The 16,174-nt window shown below is 37.9% G+C and overlaps 2 protein-coding genes across 7 annotated transcripts in view; one reads left to right on the top strand and one right to left on the bottom strand.

Moving 5' to 3' along the window:
* Positions 1-1,441: 1,441 nt before the first annotated feature.
* Positions 1,442-6,648, top strand: fbxo16 (F-box protein 16). The gene is made up of 9 exons (XM_067482405.1): positions 1,442-1,589; positions 2,053-2,131; positions 2,535-2,570; positions 2,718-2,924; positions 3,027-3,191; positions 3,365-3,609; positions 3,815-3,929; positions 4,360-4,591; positions 5,760-6,648. The coding sequence occupies exons 2-9, from the start codon at positions 2,072-2,074 to the stop codon at positions 5,810-5,812; spliced, it is 1,113 nt and encodes a 370-aa protein (XP_067338506.1). The 5' UTR covers positions 1,442-1,589; positions 2,053-2,071; the 3' UTR covers positions 5,813-6,648.
* Positions 6,341-16,174, bottom strand: part of fam49a (family with sequence similarity 49 member A) — a 32,510-nt gene continuing 22,676 nt past the window's right edge. For 3 of the 6 annotated variants that reach the window (XM_067482410.1, XM_067482411.1, XM_067482412.1), the window contains 10 exons: positions 15,704-15,783; positions 12,541-12,662; positions 12,312-12,417; positions 11,823-11,959; positions 11,570-11,647; positions 11,123-11,239; positions 10,680-10,759; positions 10,240-10,366; positions 10,061-10,131; positions 6,341-8,735 (listed from right to left, as the gene is read on the bottom strand). In XM_067482410.1, coding sequence (XP_067338511.1) covers positions 8,672-8,735; positions 10,061-10,131; positions 10,240-10,366; positions 10,680-10,759; positions 11,123-11,239; positions 11,570-11,647; positions 11,823-11,959; positions 12,312-12,417; positions 12,541-12,662; positions 15,704-15,773 — 972 coding nt within the window. In that variant the 5' untranslated portion in view covers positions 15,774-15,783 and the 3' untranslated portion in view covers positions 6,341-8,671. Of the gene's footprint in view, positions 8,736-10,060; positions 10,132-10,239; positions 10,367-10,679; positions 10,760-11,122; positions 11,240-11,569; positions 11,648-11,822; positions 11,960-12,311; positions 12,418-12,540; positions 12,663-15,343; positions 15,424-15,703; positions 15,784-16,174 lie in introns of all 6 variants that reach the window. The other 3 variants (XM_067482407.1, XM_067482408.1, XM_067482406.1) reach the window with 3 other exon arrangements.

Below are 16,174 nucleotides of genomic sequence, written 5' to 3'. Positions count from 1 at the left end.
TACTCTCCCCCCTTTCTCCCTCCCCTCTGCCGAGCCGTCAAACCGCGAGATTTTAAAAGTGGACTTCCGGTCAACGCTGTCAAATTAAAAGCCTCACCAAACGCACGAGCTCCTCACGTCCATTGTTAAATGTTCAGAGAGACGATGTCTGGAGACGGTTTCATTTAGACTTTATTGCAACCTCACTCATGGAATTGAGTTGTCGCAGTGTGGAGGTTAAGCAATTCTTAACAAACTGTAGTGTTAAACAACTTAATTTACCCCTGCACTTAAGTGACCTTAGGCATTTCTGTTTATGCTACTTTATAGTGGACCTTTTACTGCACTACATACATGAATCAGACTATTGTAGTTACTAATTACAACAAAAATAATGTTACATATAAATGCTCTACGTTAGACGAAATGTAATTAAAACAGTACAATGCTCCGTATTTCTAGTGACGTGTCCTTGTAAAAAATTCAAATTTGTCTGTACAATGACTGCTTTTACTTTGATAGTCAAAGTAGGCCCATATTTTGCTTATGACTGATTTCAGTGCACTTGTAAAATGATACACTTAAATTATAGTAAAACATCTGAATATATTACTTTGGGCCTATCAATTTTCAAGTAGAACATCTGAATATGTTACTTGGGGCCTATCAAAGGTGAAGATGAATATAAATCCAAAAGACAATATGCCATTTGATGTATGATCTTACAACAAAAATTATATATGTTTCTATGTAAATATTATTTCAAACCTTTGCTACCGCAGCTTTTACAGAGCCACTCTGAAGGCAGAGGATTCTTATTTCCGGTCCTGCTCCTGTTGTGTGTGTTAACCTTAACGCAGCTCTCCTTCCATCTGCACAGCAGGTTTTCTGTCTTCGCTGCGCGCGACCGCCCACCCGAGCGCGGGCACGCTTTCTGCTTTTGAATGAACAACTTCTCTGACTGGTGGCATGTAGAGTTTTATCTTAGTTGCTGCTAAATAGGTCTAAAAACATCACATTATATAAGTGGAATGGCTCCATTATATTGGCCCCACAATACTACTACTACATCTACAACTATCACGACAACTACTGTTAATAATAGTCATAATAATATATATAATAATAAAGTTTTTCAAATGTTTAAATAGCCTACATAAACATTACTGTACATACACTACCAATATGAAATATGTATATTAATTATAATGTGATCTACTTTAGAAAGAAATATATGATGTACATTTTTTTGCAGTATCAGTGCATCTGAAGCAGATGGTCTTTACAGCAACTGCAGTGTCAGGCCTTCTGCACTACAGTTGTCGAAATTAGAGCCAGGGATGGTGCCTGCACAATACACACTGTCCACTTTAGCTTCGCTTAGCTCCCCCCACCCCCCACCCCATGTGTGACGGGCTGTGACAGCCTTAAAGAGAGTGCACTCGGTGCTACTATGGAGACAAGTAAACTGTGCACAGGGAAGTGAACTCGAGAAGAGAAATAGAAGAGTTGGAAATATGAGCACAAAGTCCGTCAGGAGTGTGCACATTAACAGAAAGTGTATTTAGGAGGTAGATTCAATTCTTTCTTTGAGCCAAGCAGAACTGATGGTAAGTTAAAAATCTGAGGAATGTGTTGTAGAGTGCTGACCAGCAGTGGCCTGTTTACACTTTTTTTTTCTATTTTGAGCTAAATGTAAATCTTTATTAATTGTTTTAACAAGACATTTGTTTTGACACTTCATCAAAGATGAAGATGAGTGCTAACAGTGGAAAGAAGTACATTAGTAAAGAATGTATCTGACAAGATGCAATCACTATCATCTAATTTTAGTGTGGTAAAAGTATGTTAGTGTGCAGTATGCTGGTATGAGGGATTTAATTTAACTTAATATTTCAGGAGGCCAAACATGAGCCTTTAAGGGCTCAGGCAGGTTCTGTAAGGTGGCACATTGTTGTAAACAAGAAACACACCCAAGTTGCACAAAATGCAAGGACATAGCATCAAGTGTGTAATTAAAGGTTGGTGTATTTTAACACATCACCTCTACCCAGAAATGTAATTCACACACAGGTCACCTGCAGACTGTGCCATGAAGCAGACTGAAAGGAGTGCCTGGACTCCTCTGAACAATGTGCTGGCCAACAGCAAGGTCAGATCAAATGCACCAATTTGCGTCTTGTTCTGGGCCCAAATGATCATTTTTATATACTGTCCTGTAGTGTGACTAGGGGTCATGTACATCAAAATGATCTAAATGAGTTTAGATGATTAAAGTAAAATACATGTATCTCAAAAGTGTAAGTCGACGCTCAAAACTTACCAGTAAGGACATTTACTTACATTTATTGTACATTTCAGTTGTAGATCTAAAACGTTTCAAATATTGTTATCACCAATACTTTTCAGTTTATCAATTGAAAGTATTTTATACATTTGTAAATTATTTAATCAAGTCTCGAAAATGCAAAAATATGAGGCAAGGACTTTGATGATTGTCTCCCCGTTCCAGTTACTGTAATGACATTGCAGTAATTTGATTACTTCTTCCTCAGGTTTTTGAAGAGCGGCGACGTCTTCTGGCAAAGTGGGTATGCTGACAACAAACAAATACTGTACAGATGAGCACAGTGTTACCTGTTAATAACCACAATTAGTGCTTTGTAGACTCCATTCTTCATGTAACTGACCCCAACTGAAGCGCTGAATGTGAAAGAATATTATTATGATCTCATCAGTTTGACAGGTGGTCTGACAGTCAGAGGAAGGCTGTGCTGCAGGATTTTGTGCTGAGGTGTTCAGTGGAGCAGCTCAGGTTTCTGAGCCTCAGTGTGAGCAGACGGCTCCCCCTGCAGGCTGCAGACTTCACCTGCTTGCTCCCCAGAGCCCTCAGCCTCTACCTCTTCTCTTTCCTAGACCCCCGTAGCCTAAGTCGATGTGCCCAGGTACACAAACAAACTATAATATCTTCCTGTATTGATGGCCTTATATTTACTTATTTACAGTTCTACTTCCAAAGCCATGTTTTGCCTATTTTGTATGGGCAGGTGAGCTGGCACTGGAGGAGCATAGTAGAGCTGGACCAGCTGTGGATGCCAAAATGTGTCAGGCTCAATTGGTGTATCAACTTCTCTCCTACACCATTTGAGCAGGGAGTGTGGAAGAGACATTACATCCAAAAGGTCCAGGAGCTGCAATTCACCCCACCACAGGTCAGTGGATCAGATCCAGAATCAGCTCAATGGTCAAACATTTTATTTTCATGGTTTTTCCCTTATGGCTCAGCACAAAACTACACATTCACTGTATCTGGATTAAATACACTAAAAAGTTTATTTAAAAAAAGGCCATTGTGCACATCCAGACTGCCTTTTGCCATCATCAGGTTGTGGTTCCGGATGTAACACAAGCCAGTAGCAGACATGACAACACCTCAGACTTGACCCTCTTCAGTGAGGCGCATCCAGCATCCACCTCTGAGCAGCTTGGAAGCAGCTCCAGGGTGGGATCGAGAAAAGAGAAGCAGTCACCTGCACCACCACCCTGGAGAGATTCTGACAGACATCCTAAAGACACACTGCGATTTAATTACCTGGACAACCTGGTTCCACTTGAACAAGCCCTGAAAGCGTAAGACGGCAGGAAAAACATGAGCATGTAGAATTTGAAGAGCAGCAGCCATAGTTTGTCTTTTAATCTTCCACACTGAGATCAAAACATAGCTTTTGGACCACAGCTATTGAATATGCTACATTGATTACTATATTTCTGGTATTTCTGAGTTCTTTTGCAAAACAATTTCGTTCAACCCTGTTGTTTCACCTATTTCCTGCAGGCCGATGAAAAGCAGAGCCACCTCCCATCACAGCAGTATCACACTAAAGCCAGACAGACTGAGCAAGAAACCCCTGTCTGAGGTGAATTACAAACTACGGAAAGCCAAATCACTGGTAAACCACCCTCTATTCATCATCAGCGCCATAATCTCACTGTGACTGTGACCTTCTTGTCTAAATCAAAGGGAGGTGATAACTGCAGAGGATTCTCTGGAGACTGTGCAACCACCAGGCATCATGTATTATGCACAGGAATACATGCTAATGATGAGCTGCTCAGAGGGGGGAGTGACAGGGGGGAAAGTCAAATTATGCTGATAATGGGGTTTCAGGGAGGAGGAGGAGGAGGAGGAAAGGGTGAGATAGAGGACACCCTGGCATTTAATATTCAGGCTTTGGTGAAATCATCATACATGTATTTCAATGCCTGGGTACAGGAACTAATAATATGATAAATTAGGACTTATGTTAAATTTAGATTTAAATGCTTGGTTATCAAGGTAACCCCACTTCTCTGAGAACTCTTGTTTCACTCCACCTTCAGATGTTCCTCAGGTCGGACTCCAAACCCAACCATCCTCTTCCTCAGACGCAAACTCGCCCCCAGTGGGCATCTCACAGTAATAAATATCCTGTCACCAAGGAGACCGTCGAGAGCCTTTTGCGCCAGGCTCAGTGGAATGCTGGGATACGTCCCAGGCCAGTAAGGTCGGCAGTGCCCCAATTGAGTGTGGGGGCTCTCAGGGCATTCCAGCGCTCACATCGGAGCCCTCCTAGTAAGTAATCAGTGTGTCTTCACTCCTGTAGGCTAAATATGATGTAACCACAGAGCAAGAAATGCATTCAGGACAAACTGTAGTTTAAAAAGAAAACACTGATTCTGCACAAAAGTCACAGAAAGCATGCAGTGCATGATCATATTTAATATTTGGCTATCTGTCTGGTAACTGAACATTTTAATTAGATGGAACTGCAGATGGATTACAGCTGATGTGTCCATGTGCTATATCAAAATGAAAATCATCTTCACCACATGCAGTACAAATGCACTTTTCATGGCAGAAATTATACATTATTATGGATGTAATGGTGGAAACGCCCAAGTTATTTCATTGAGTTGTACTAGTCACAATACAAACTATTTGCTTTAAAGAGAAGCTACAATCTTTTCTACAACATTTTCTAATAGTGTCTAAATAATACATCTTAGTGTTGGATGTTACTTACGGGGGTCTGGTGGCTCAATAAGTAGAGCATAGGGTTGGGATGCATGAGGCCGCAGGCTCGAATCCCTCCCCACCAGGTGTGGCCCTGCCCAGCCACCAAGAGCCACCCCAGTGCCAGTCCCAAGCCCGGATAAAATGGGAGGCCTGTGGCAGGAAGGATATCTGGCATCAAAATTCAAAATGCAGAACACATTCTGCTGTGGCGAAAAAGCCATTGATATTTAGTGTAGGATGTCACAGCTTTCCCAAGCAGGATCTTTACAGGACAATTGCTTTTTGTATTGATTTCAAAACTAAGTTTAACTGCATACATTTAAACTGGCCTACTGATTATTCAGTTCTTGCTCGTTCACTCGTTCTCCGTCAAGTCTAGTAGTGGGACAGTTGAAAAGACCTGCAAAAAGGCCTTTTAGAATAGCACCTTCTCATGGGTGTAAAGTGCCACCAGCCAGCACAGAAGCTGGAGAATGTTTTAGGCTTATTTGCACCTGCCATTAACTTAAATAAGCACCATCTTGGAGTCAGCTACTATTTACATTTACAGTGCACCTGTGTGGATGTTTCCTCACTCATTTAAGTTTTCCCTTTAATTTTTTAAATATGGTGTGTACAATACTTACCACATACAATATTTCAATATTTATACAACCACAAAATGTACTCAACCAAGAGTATTTTCATTACTATTTTAAATTATTAATAATTATATGCTTTCCAGGTAGATCACTCTTTGAGATACAGCCCTGGAGTGTGTCTGTTTCACACACATGACAATGGAGAATGAAGCATGTGGTCCTCTTCATGAAGACATCATAACTGCAGCACAAACTGAAGACAAGATTCAGGACACAGGATCAATGTCATCTTGTAGTTCTTATCATAGATTTTGACTTGTGGGAAAAAAACTGCGGTAATGCTTCAGGGTCCTAAGTTCTTTAAAAGACATCATCCTTTCCAGAAATTTGCTTTGGACACAAAACCACACACACAAAAAAAACACCTTGATTTGGGATTTTCCATTTCAAGAGACAGTATTTTATATGACCGTTAAATATTTTACTGTCAAAGCTGCATTATGGAATATATTATTTGTTAACATTGAAACAGATATTGGTGCTTGTTTAAATACATTTTATAGAGATTGCATATAAATCAGATCTAGGACCCCATAGAAAAGTGGCTCATATCTGATTTAAAAATATATGAAGGGGTTTAATCTTATTTCATAGATTATTTCATTTTTGCATGCATTAGCTGTGTATGATAGATAGTAAATAAGGAAGCTAAAGAAACTGTCTGTATAATCAATGTGCCACCTTTATTATTCAATCCACTCATCTCATTCAGATGGCAATACAAAGCCAAAGCCATTTATAAAAACAGTGAATTTGAACTCCAACACTATGAAACAATTACTGTCAGTTTAAGACAAAACTCAGATTTTTTTCTTAATATTCACAATGACATCTTGCATTCAACACAGTAGCATATCTTGGGCATGGGAGGAAGCTTTGTGTACATTTATCATGACGGAAGACGTTTAAAAAAAAAAACGAAAAAAAAAACCCAAGTCTGATGAAATAAACTATCACTATTATATGTACACAGAGTTTCATCTATCTACAGTTTCCACTCATTGTATATAAAACATTGCATCCAAAATATGGCTCCCACAAAAACACATATATATTACATGTAAAAGTAGATCAAGAAATAAACAGACTTGTTAAATAACTGAATGTTGAAATGTTAAAAGGGCAGGAGTGTGTATGGGTCAGTATAGTGTATATATGGCTTATGAAGGTAAAGTAATGCAGAAGTTTGGATTTGATGCAAGTCTTCAAGGCAAGACCATTACATTTTCCAGATTCTATAACAAACATGAATCTGTTCTGGAAAAGTTGGAGTAAAAATGTTTACCAAAATATGTCTTGACAACTAATCTGGGCATTTATCAGCTGCATCCTTAAATAACAAACTGATTGACCTTTAGAAATTACAGTAATAATGAGCCACAACTTAAAGGTGCAATGTTTAAGATTTGGCATCAAATGGTGAGGTTGCACATTGCAAACTTCTGAATACATATAGGTTTGGACTTCCATGTAAGTGAAAACACAAACTTTTGTTCATTCTGGTCTACTTAGGAAATATGGTGACCTTCGTGAAAATGGACCCTCACCCTAAAGCTCATTCTAAGCTCAAGAAAATCCTACTATTTTTATTATCAGGTGGTTACACACTTAAGTAATATATAAATATGAATACAATATTTGATTTCTGCAAATAGAGCCCTCTAAATCTTGCACACTGCACCTTTAACTCAAAGCAATGCACAACCATCACAGGTGAGATTGTCTGAGCTTGAGAGACAGTTGGGAGCTGCAGAACAATCAGTAATGTTAGGCCTCTTTAGGCTACCATCTGTGACAGCGCTTGAAATCTTGAAATTCAGTACTCTTACTTAAAAATGTAAGGCATGTAAGATTTTGGCATGTACATGACCATCAACTGTTAATTTGTCAGGTATAAATTGGTCCTGTGCACCTAATAAGCTTAATTGTTGCATTAAAGATTTCAAACAATATAAAAATTTAAAAAAAATAAATAAATACAGAATTCTTCCTTGACCCTATCTGGGCACGGATCCTGCTGATAAAGTCGACTTGAGAAAATGGAAAACTCTTTAGTTAAGAAGAATATACACTTTATTTTGAATAAAAATCTTTAGCGTTGTTTTAGGGAAATGCATTCTCTTTAATTCAAAGGCCACAACTCACTTAAATCACAAAAAAAACACACAACCATCATTCACCTAATTGCCACAAAATTGTTTGGTAGACTGACATGATTTTGTGATTTGAGCCTTTTCAAATCAGCAAAACCTTTGAGTAAAGCTAACCTACTGAATTTTCTTTTACTAAAGCTGCAAACTATATGTTTACAGTGGATTTATTTTAATAGTGGCACAAGACTGTAGTTTGAAAAAAAAAATGGAAGAGACAAATATAACAACTGACTGTAAAAAGAAAAAATAAACAAAAAAAAAACCTTATAGCATTACATACGTCACACCGATCAAACCCTCTTCGGCTTCACTGCAACACATATGTCCACTTGATTGATTTCATTTTCTGTCATCAAACCTCATTCTTTGATGAAGTAAAAGTGATATGTCATGTTTTAGTAAGTCTGATTCTCTGAAGATCTGTCATTGATATAATGAAGAGCCCTTGAGATTTTAATTTCACTGAAAACTAAAGTCATTTAATTGTGAAATAGAAGATTGGAAAGACTGGAAAACTGATTTGTTAAAGAATATTTTTTTGCTGCCCCGTTTCTTTATTTCCAAGTGCTTCTTGCAAAGCTCAGTTACAGTATAAGGCTGATAGGTCTCCATGATTTGTGCTTCAACAGCTCACAGTAGAGGCAATTCATGTGATTCTTTTATATTTTTTGCAGAGTACATGTATGCAGGCTTTATAACTCAGAGGGAATGACTATGCAAATACACACAAGTATTAACATCAAGTCTTGTTTTTTTAAATAATGTAAACATATACATCTTATTTGAGGTCAGAGCATTGATCCTCTTCATGTCTGTTTATATATATATAAAAAAACCAAATATTACTGGAGCATTGTCCGGATGTTTTTCGGAGTGGACTCATCATTCAGGTGTTTTGTGGTAAATCTGAGGAGAAAGTAAAAGTGAATGTGAGATGGACTTTTGATACGGATGGGTTATAAAACATCTCTGTCTAAAGATCCAAAGGACTAAAGACACCTCCTTTTTGTCCCCCATAGCTTTTTGTACTGTGAGAGGTCTGAATTCTATGAAGGGGCGGCTATAGCTCAGTTGGTAAAGGCAGTTGCTTACGGACCACAGGGTGAGTGGTTCGATCCCCGGCCCTGGCTATATGTCAAAGTGTCCCTGGGCAAGACCCTGAACCCCTAACAGCCTATTCCCCTCCCCAGCTGTGCAGTGCCGGTCCAAGCCCGGTAGAAATTGGGGAGGGTTGCGTCAGGAAGGGCATCCGGCGTAAAAACTGTGCCAAATCAACATGCGGACAATGATCCGCTGTGGTGACCCCGAACTCACGGGATAAAGCCGAAAGGAGAGAGAGAGAGGTCTGAATTCTATGTGTGAGATGTCAGGTATTTGGTACGGAAGCTGAGAGCGGCCAGAGACGCAGTTTTTATGCAGTTATCTTGTAATAACAGGAGTAAGTATTTTCTGCATGACTGTCTTAATATTTACTATAGTAATGAAGTTATTAGAGTATGGAGATAAAGAGTGCTTTCCTGGTCCCTTCCCTCACTCCCACATGACTGTAGTACTAAAAGAGCAGCAGGCGTCGGGTCCAGGGAAAATAACATTTCTCATCTGTCTTATTATTCTGACATTTTTCTAATTCTGAACAGAAATAATAAGCCTTGGTAATCTGTCTTTTCAAAGGGGACCGGGGGCCCATTCTTGTTGTCATGTCTCATGCAATATGCTAGATTAAACTGCATATTGTAGCTTTGCGTACGCAAGATAAAAGATAAAACTGATGGTTCCAACATCTGCAAAGCTACTGGCCATTTACACAGGGATCAGATTCTTAAGGTCTGCATTTTATTCTTGTGTGGCCATTTTAATTTTACTCCGTTTCAATCCCTTCTAAATTTTTACATAGTTGATATTCTAAATGAGTCAACACAACAACTGACGCCTTAAAAGGATTTAAAAGCTTGTCTTTCAGGAAACAGAATATAAGATAAAACTGTAATTAAACTACAATAAACCAGCTAATGACCTAATATTTACATCAACACAAACTGAAAATCGCCAGTTCAATTGAAAACCCCTCTGTATGTCTCATTCTACCACCATTTCCTGTATTACCAACAAAAGGTGTTAACATGCTTAATATATATATTTAAAAAAAAAAAAAAAAAAACATACACAGAAACAGTTCTGCATGCTACAAGTAATGTGATGAACAGAGTCTATACTGAGTGAATGTAACCTACCTGAGGGCATTGAGGAGACCTTCTACGTTGTCTGCTGGCTGGTCCTTTAGGACTTTTATGCAGCCTTTCATCTAAAAAGTAACAACCAAACAAACAAACAAACAAAAAAAAAAACAGAGCATGAACAGAGAAAATCTAGATCTGTATTCAGCCAATGTACAGCTTACATCTAGACTTACATCTATCTTGGAGGATTTGTTGAATGCGCCATTGGGGTGGACGTGGTCATAAAGGATGATGACCCCAACCATGACCCTCATGCAGAACAAAAGAGTCTCCTCACTGCTAAAACGGCTTGAATATTCTCTACATAAAGATTCACATAAGAACATAAAAATACATTTTATACATTTTATAGAAGCAAGAGTCAGTAAAATCTCAACATTAGCTATTGTACCAAGGTCAGACAATTTTTGTTTGATTTTAAATAGCTGCTGTAACAAAAATCTGTGTCTCAAAATGTCAAAGTTTTTCTGTGAGACCAGAGATATTGACATTTCTTTTAGTTATATGTGTTGTATTTTGCTACAAAGAATTTGCTTTTATTCTACAAATTGCTAAGAATTTCATGATTGTGTGTGTGTGTGTGTGTGTGTGTGTGTGTGTGTGTAAAACTCACGGTGTCTCCAGCATAACTTTACAGACGCTGGCCATGGTGCTGAGACAGTCTGTCGTGTTTTCCAGTGGAAGAGTCTTGTTCTACAGAACACACAACCCCGACACGTGACTGATCACTGAACGATTTGCAAATGTGTGCACATCCACATGCTCTTCTGGCTTATCCCATAAGACTGGGGTCATTACAGAGGGTGCAGATATAATTTTTTTCCATTGTAAATGAAAATTTTCCCTATCCATTTACACTTAGTCATGAAAGTGAAAACATTTTCTTCTAAATGTAAAAATTGTATTTAAAAAAATAAATCCAATCAAATCAAAAACAGATATGTACAAAAGAATGGGTGCAAAAACAAAGGGGTCTGAAAACTTTCTAATGCTTCTCTACATGCAGCAGAATTTCAAAGTAACACATCCCCACAATGTAAGTATTGGTATTTTCACCTCTGTCACAAAGTTTGTAGTTGCATTGCTCAGTGTTTTCAGCATCGGCGTGGCCTCAGCATAGAACAGAGACATCCTGTTAGCCATCTCATTGTTGACTTCATTCTCTATGTCCAGCTGTAGGTACAGATGCAAATAACACAGATTAATAAGAACTGTCAGTGCAGGAGGGTTTGTTTTCTTAGGCTCAGTATTTTTTAATATATAATATTATATAAATAAAATTATAATAGTATATAGTATTATTTTATCTGTTATCTGTTTTTCCCAATTTCATGATTCGTATCATTCTAAGATTGTATCCTCTTAACAAGAGAAAGTAGTGCAGACAATGAATTGATATCAATCTGACTGCCGTGAGTGGGGAAAAAAAAAAAAAAATCACCTTAGAGCAAGCAAATGTGGACCTAAGTTAATTATCATATTTCCACTTCCTTGACAACTCACATTCATGTTGTTTATCCGGTTTCGACTGATGGTTCTTCTGTAGTAGCTGAAGTCATTCTGGATTGCAGGAATCCTCATCTAAAGGAAAGGAAGAAAGCAGGGCATCACATTTAACAATCGCTTAAATAAACAGAACCAATGTCATCTTTCCTACAAATAACAAATATGTACTGTCTGTGATACAGGAAGGTTATGTTTTTGAGGGTGTGAATGTATTGGGAGATGAACCCCCCCCCCAGTGTTCAGTGCAGACCTTGAGTTCATCAAAGCGCAGTGTGAAGTGAAGAATCTCAGCAAACTGTTTGGCCAGCGCCTGCTCCCTTTCCAGGTGCTGCGTAGGTGTGAGGGGTGGACATGTCAGGGACATCAACAGACTCTGCAAAGCCTTCTCTGCAGAAAAACACACAGACAAGTTGTCAGTTGCTGTTGAGGTATCGCTACTCTCCTAATATATTTAGTTTGTTATGAGACGATGTTTAGCTTAAAGGCTTTCATGTCAATTCCAACCCACCATTTTTTAAAATATAATTTTAAATAAAATAGTTTTGTATCTAAGAAATGTAGCCATCCAACCTTAAACTGTTTAGTTTGCAGTTATAGGGGAAGCAAAAATCTTTTTTAAACTTCCAGTATATTTTTAAAGCTAAAACACATTTCCCCTGTATTTAACGAGGAAAGTGACTGAATACAATTAACAAAAACAATTTGGCTGTCATTAAAAACACAGTAAAACAAAACACACCTAATCTAAGTGAGAAACTGTAGAACTTCTTAAGTTTGATGACCAGTGGGCACACTGAGTTCCAGGCTCGCTCCTGCAGCATGAGGTCACTGGGATTTTGAATTGCCTGCAACAAAAATAAACAGCATAACCGCATCAGACAAAGTCCCTAGTACATTTGGTGGATTCAACAATTAAGAACTCAGTGGGACACAGTTCTTTTTTGTTTGTTAGTTTTTTCATTTCTTACATCTCTGATCTCCTGACCAGCTCCTTTGTACGCCTGCAGGCCAGACAGGATGCTTTCTGAGTCCTGAAGGACTGAGTTCACCTGGTTCCAAACTTCTCGCTCTCCCTCTGTTGGCTGTGCATCTAACAGAGAGACACACACACACTTATTGCTTTAATATAGGCAGAATAAATCCTCTTGTAATTACTGATACATCTTTAAATCGTCTACACATAAATTTAAACACTCAGCTATAGACTCAAGGGATCAAGACATATTTTTGGTGATTAAGTATATTGTTCCCTCATCTCTGTAACTAGCTGTACGTGTTTACTGCATCCCACCTTAAGATATCAAAAAGTAGCATTTCTCTTATAGCAATAAGAACCATAATAAGACTTAATTTGTAGGTATAGCAATGTTTGATGACTGACTGTAAAAGATCAATAAGTGCACAGCATGTGGGGAAACTTCAAATGTTCTACAAACCTCATTTCCAGAAAAGTTGGCTAATTGCATTAAATGTAAATCAATAGAAAAGCTATGTTTCGCAAATTATGTGAAACATATTTTTAATTCTAAATAAAACAATAAGATCAAATGTCAAAACTAAGTGTTTTTTTTTTAATGTTCATTTTGAATTTGAGGATCACAGTTTATGGCTGCACCCACAAATGCAAGTTAATTTACATCAGTTTACGTTTAACACAACATCCCAACTTTTGTGGAAATGGGTTTTTTTACTACAAGGAAATTGTCTCCGCAGTCTGGTTTACAGCAGGCTGCAGCAAACTCTTGAACAGACGTGGGCCACAAAGTTTCTACTGTGAAACCTACAGACCTGACAATTGTTTTGTTTCACATTTATTTCATGGTTATAACAAGAAACAAATGGCTCAATAAGAGTGTAAACTGTTTGCACTGCTCTACAGAAATCATGTATCTCAATATATATCTAAATATGTTTGGCAATCTAAGTGGTTTACCAGCTCAGGAAATGTTGTGATGCGTTTTAATAAGGTTGGAGCTAATATAAGCTGTAAATATGCATTATAATACATCCTTTAAAGTCTACAAAGAACTAAAGTTCTCAGAATAAGTCTGGGCTACTACAAAGAGCCAAGCTCCACAAAAACAGCTCTAAATATAGAGTATCACTGACATTAAAACTCAGTGTCCGGGGTCTGTTTTACATTTCAAACCCTTCCACTCCCATCATTTCCTTTTTGCTGAATAAACAAAGCCTGAGCTTGGCTGCATTGTGAGAGTGGATAAAATGCCACTGTGGAGGAGTACAGTGTTTTTTTTTTCCTGCAAATGTAAGAAAAATATCAAAGCAGATTTATTTGCTGTGTCAAAACATTTGCTAATTTATCTATTTTACAGGGATGCACCTGTAATGTTTAAAATAATAGTTTGATGAATGATACAAATGTTTTGCTGTTCATTTTGATATAGTTAAAAGGAAAAAATACATTTTTATTTTAACAAAAAAAATAAATTATCTGTCCTTCATCAGACGTTCTTTAAGGAGAAACCCACTGAAACAACTTTTAATAAGACCTCTAAATTTTATCTGTCGGCTACCTGATGATAGAGCAAACAAGAACGTTGTTGTGTACATGCGCCGTGCTTCCTACTTAATGCTAAAATTAGCCCACAATAATATTTCTACATCTCTCTGTGTTAGCTGCCCATTTGACCTGCTGCAGCTGCACTAACTGACTGCCTTCTTCCTCCTTCACAGAGCAGCACTGGTTAAAGCCTGGAAATATTCTAAACAAACAGGAGCTGAATCACTATGGTCAAACTCCTAAACTTTTCAATGTGCGTTTGAGGAGCAAACATTCAGCATAGGAGTTAAAGAATTAACAGTTGCACACGAGCAGATATACTGCATTTTAACCAGAACAACCCAGCTATAATCTATCATTTAGCTCTGCTCACTAGCAATGCTCCTTACATATTAGCTAACAATTACTTTTGAAGCTTTGGGTCTCCACGACTGACTGCACTGACAGACAGGGTATTTGACAAAGAGAAAAACAGCGATGCAAGGAGTAAGGCAGAGCTATTTAATATGCTGCATGTATGACTACTGAAATAATATTTTACCCATTTTAAACAAATCACTGTATAAAATACTCTGCTGGGCCGCCACACTCTAGGTAATTAATGGGAATCACAGCAGATTCTTTTCATTTAAAAAAAAGAAAAAAGCACTCCCCCTCCCCCAAATCATCTAACTACCTAAACTACACTAAAATAAAATCATTGGCCACTGTCATCTGATGCCAGTCAACAAAGCAAATACTGGCCAATAATAGCAATGTATGGACAATAAATTGGTGCATCCCTACTATTTTATGTAAAAAAAGAGTAATAAGTTAGATAATTTAATAATTTGTAGTGATAAAACATGGAGAAATGAGTTATATCTTAACAGCATTCATATGTTAAACTAATCCTGAATATATAAGAGATAACATGATTATGTAGAAAGAAAAACAAGAAAAATAAAACTTACTATACATACAGAGCCATGCAAGGTGACAAATTAGGAAAGGCAGACAGAAAAGGTTATGGGTCAGCTACATTCCTATAACTTGGCATGCAGAGATTCGAATTTGAATTTAACATCCATCATGAATAATAAAGACAGCTTTCAGTGGAAGCATAAGACATTCAATTGTGAATGTTGACAATTCAATAGCTGAATAGACTGACCCCTGACAAGTTAGAGTGGCCAAAGAGAGGTTAAAAGAAAAATACATCTGGAGGGGAGGACTGGACTAGCAGAAAGACAGGCATAAGCTGTGCTCACTTTCAAAGTCAAGGAAAAAGTTTGGCCCCCCTTCAAGCTCTGTGCAAGTGAGCACTTTTAACAGATTCCCCATTTGGTTTCTGCAAGAGAGAAAACAAGAAAGAGAAAGAAAGAAAAGCATGTGTGATGTTAAGAAGTCATTAAAGTAGTTATCTGGACACAGATAGGAGATCAGCGCTCAAAAGAGCAGGAGGTCAGGACTGAGTGGAAGAAAGAAGGGAAAAGCAAAGCGGCATCCTTCATGGCTTTGACATCAGGATCAGAGACCTGCTGACAGAGAGGTAACAGCAGAGCCAGTTACATCTTTCACACCCCCTCCCTTCCTGCATCCATTTTCTTCCAATCCTGTGCCAGACTTACTTTCAAAGTCCAGGAAAAAGTGTGGATAGTTCTCTATTTCCCTTGTTAGGACTTTAAGCAGGTTACCCATTCCAGCAAACCTAATGGTCAAAATACAGTGGTAAAAACAACACAGAAAAATATGAATACATGAAATTTGATGCAAAATACATTCAATGTATGGACAAAAGGCCTGAAAAAGTTATAACCCAGTTAGACATTTTCCTTTCTCATTTCTTTTCCTTATAAAACATTTACTGCACTTAGGTGATCTCCATTTCAATAATTGCGTGTGACTTCTAAATGTAGCCGCGTGTGCCGATTTAGGCCAGTTATTTTAAGGGTGGCACAATCACTGATTTTCCATTTTGAATCAGCATTACTCTGTAGAGATCGGTTTTTATTTAGACATTAAATAATCGTGCAAGTTTGTCAGAAAAGCCAAATTACAGTGACTATGATTTAATATTAAACTAAATAAGAAGAGAAAAG

Source organism: Channa argus, chromosome 17 (assembly GCF_033026475.1).
Source record: "Channa argus isolate prfri chromosome 17, Channa argus male v1.0, whole genome shotgun sequence".
Lineage (NCBI taxonomy): Eukaryota > Metazoa > Chordata > Actinopteri > Anabantiformes > Channidae > Channa > Channa argus.
The sequence above is the reverse complement of the archived record's forward strand: the minus strand, read 5'-3'. Positions and strand labels throughout refer to the sequence as shown.

Bases quoted from the DNA above. Each gene is read 5' to 3' on its own strand.
- fbxo16 (XM_067482405.1), top strand. From the start codon at position 2,072: ATGAAGCAGACTGAAAGGAGTGCCTGGACTCCTCTGAACAATGTGCTG. The intron at 3,610-3,814 runs GTAAGACGGCAG...TATTTCCTGCAG, and splicing joins CTTGAACAAGCCCTGAAAGC to GCCGATGAAAAGCAGAGCCA. The intron at 3,930-4,359 runs GTAAACCACCCT...CTCCACCTTCAG, and splicing joins TACGGAAAGCCAAATCACTG to ATGTTCCTCAGGTCGGACTC.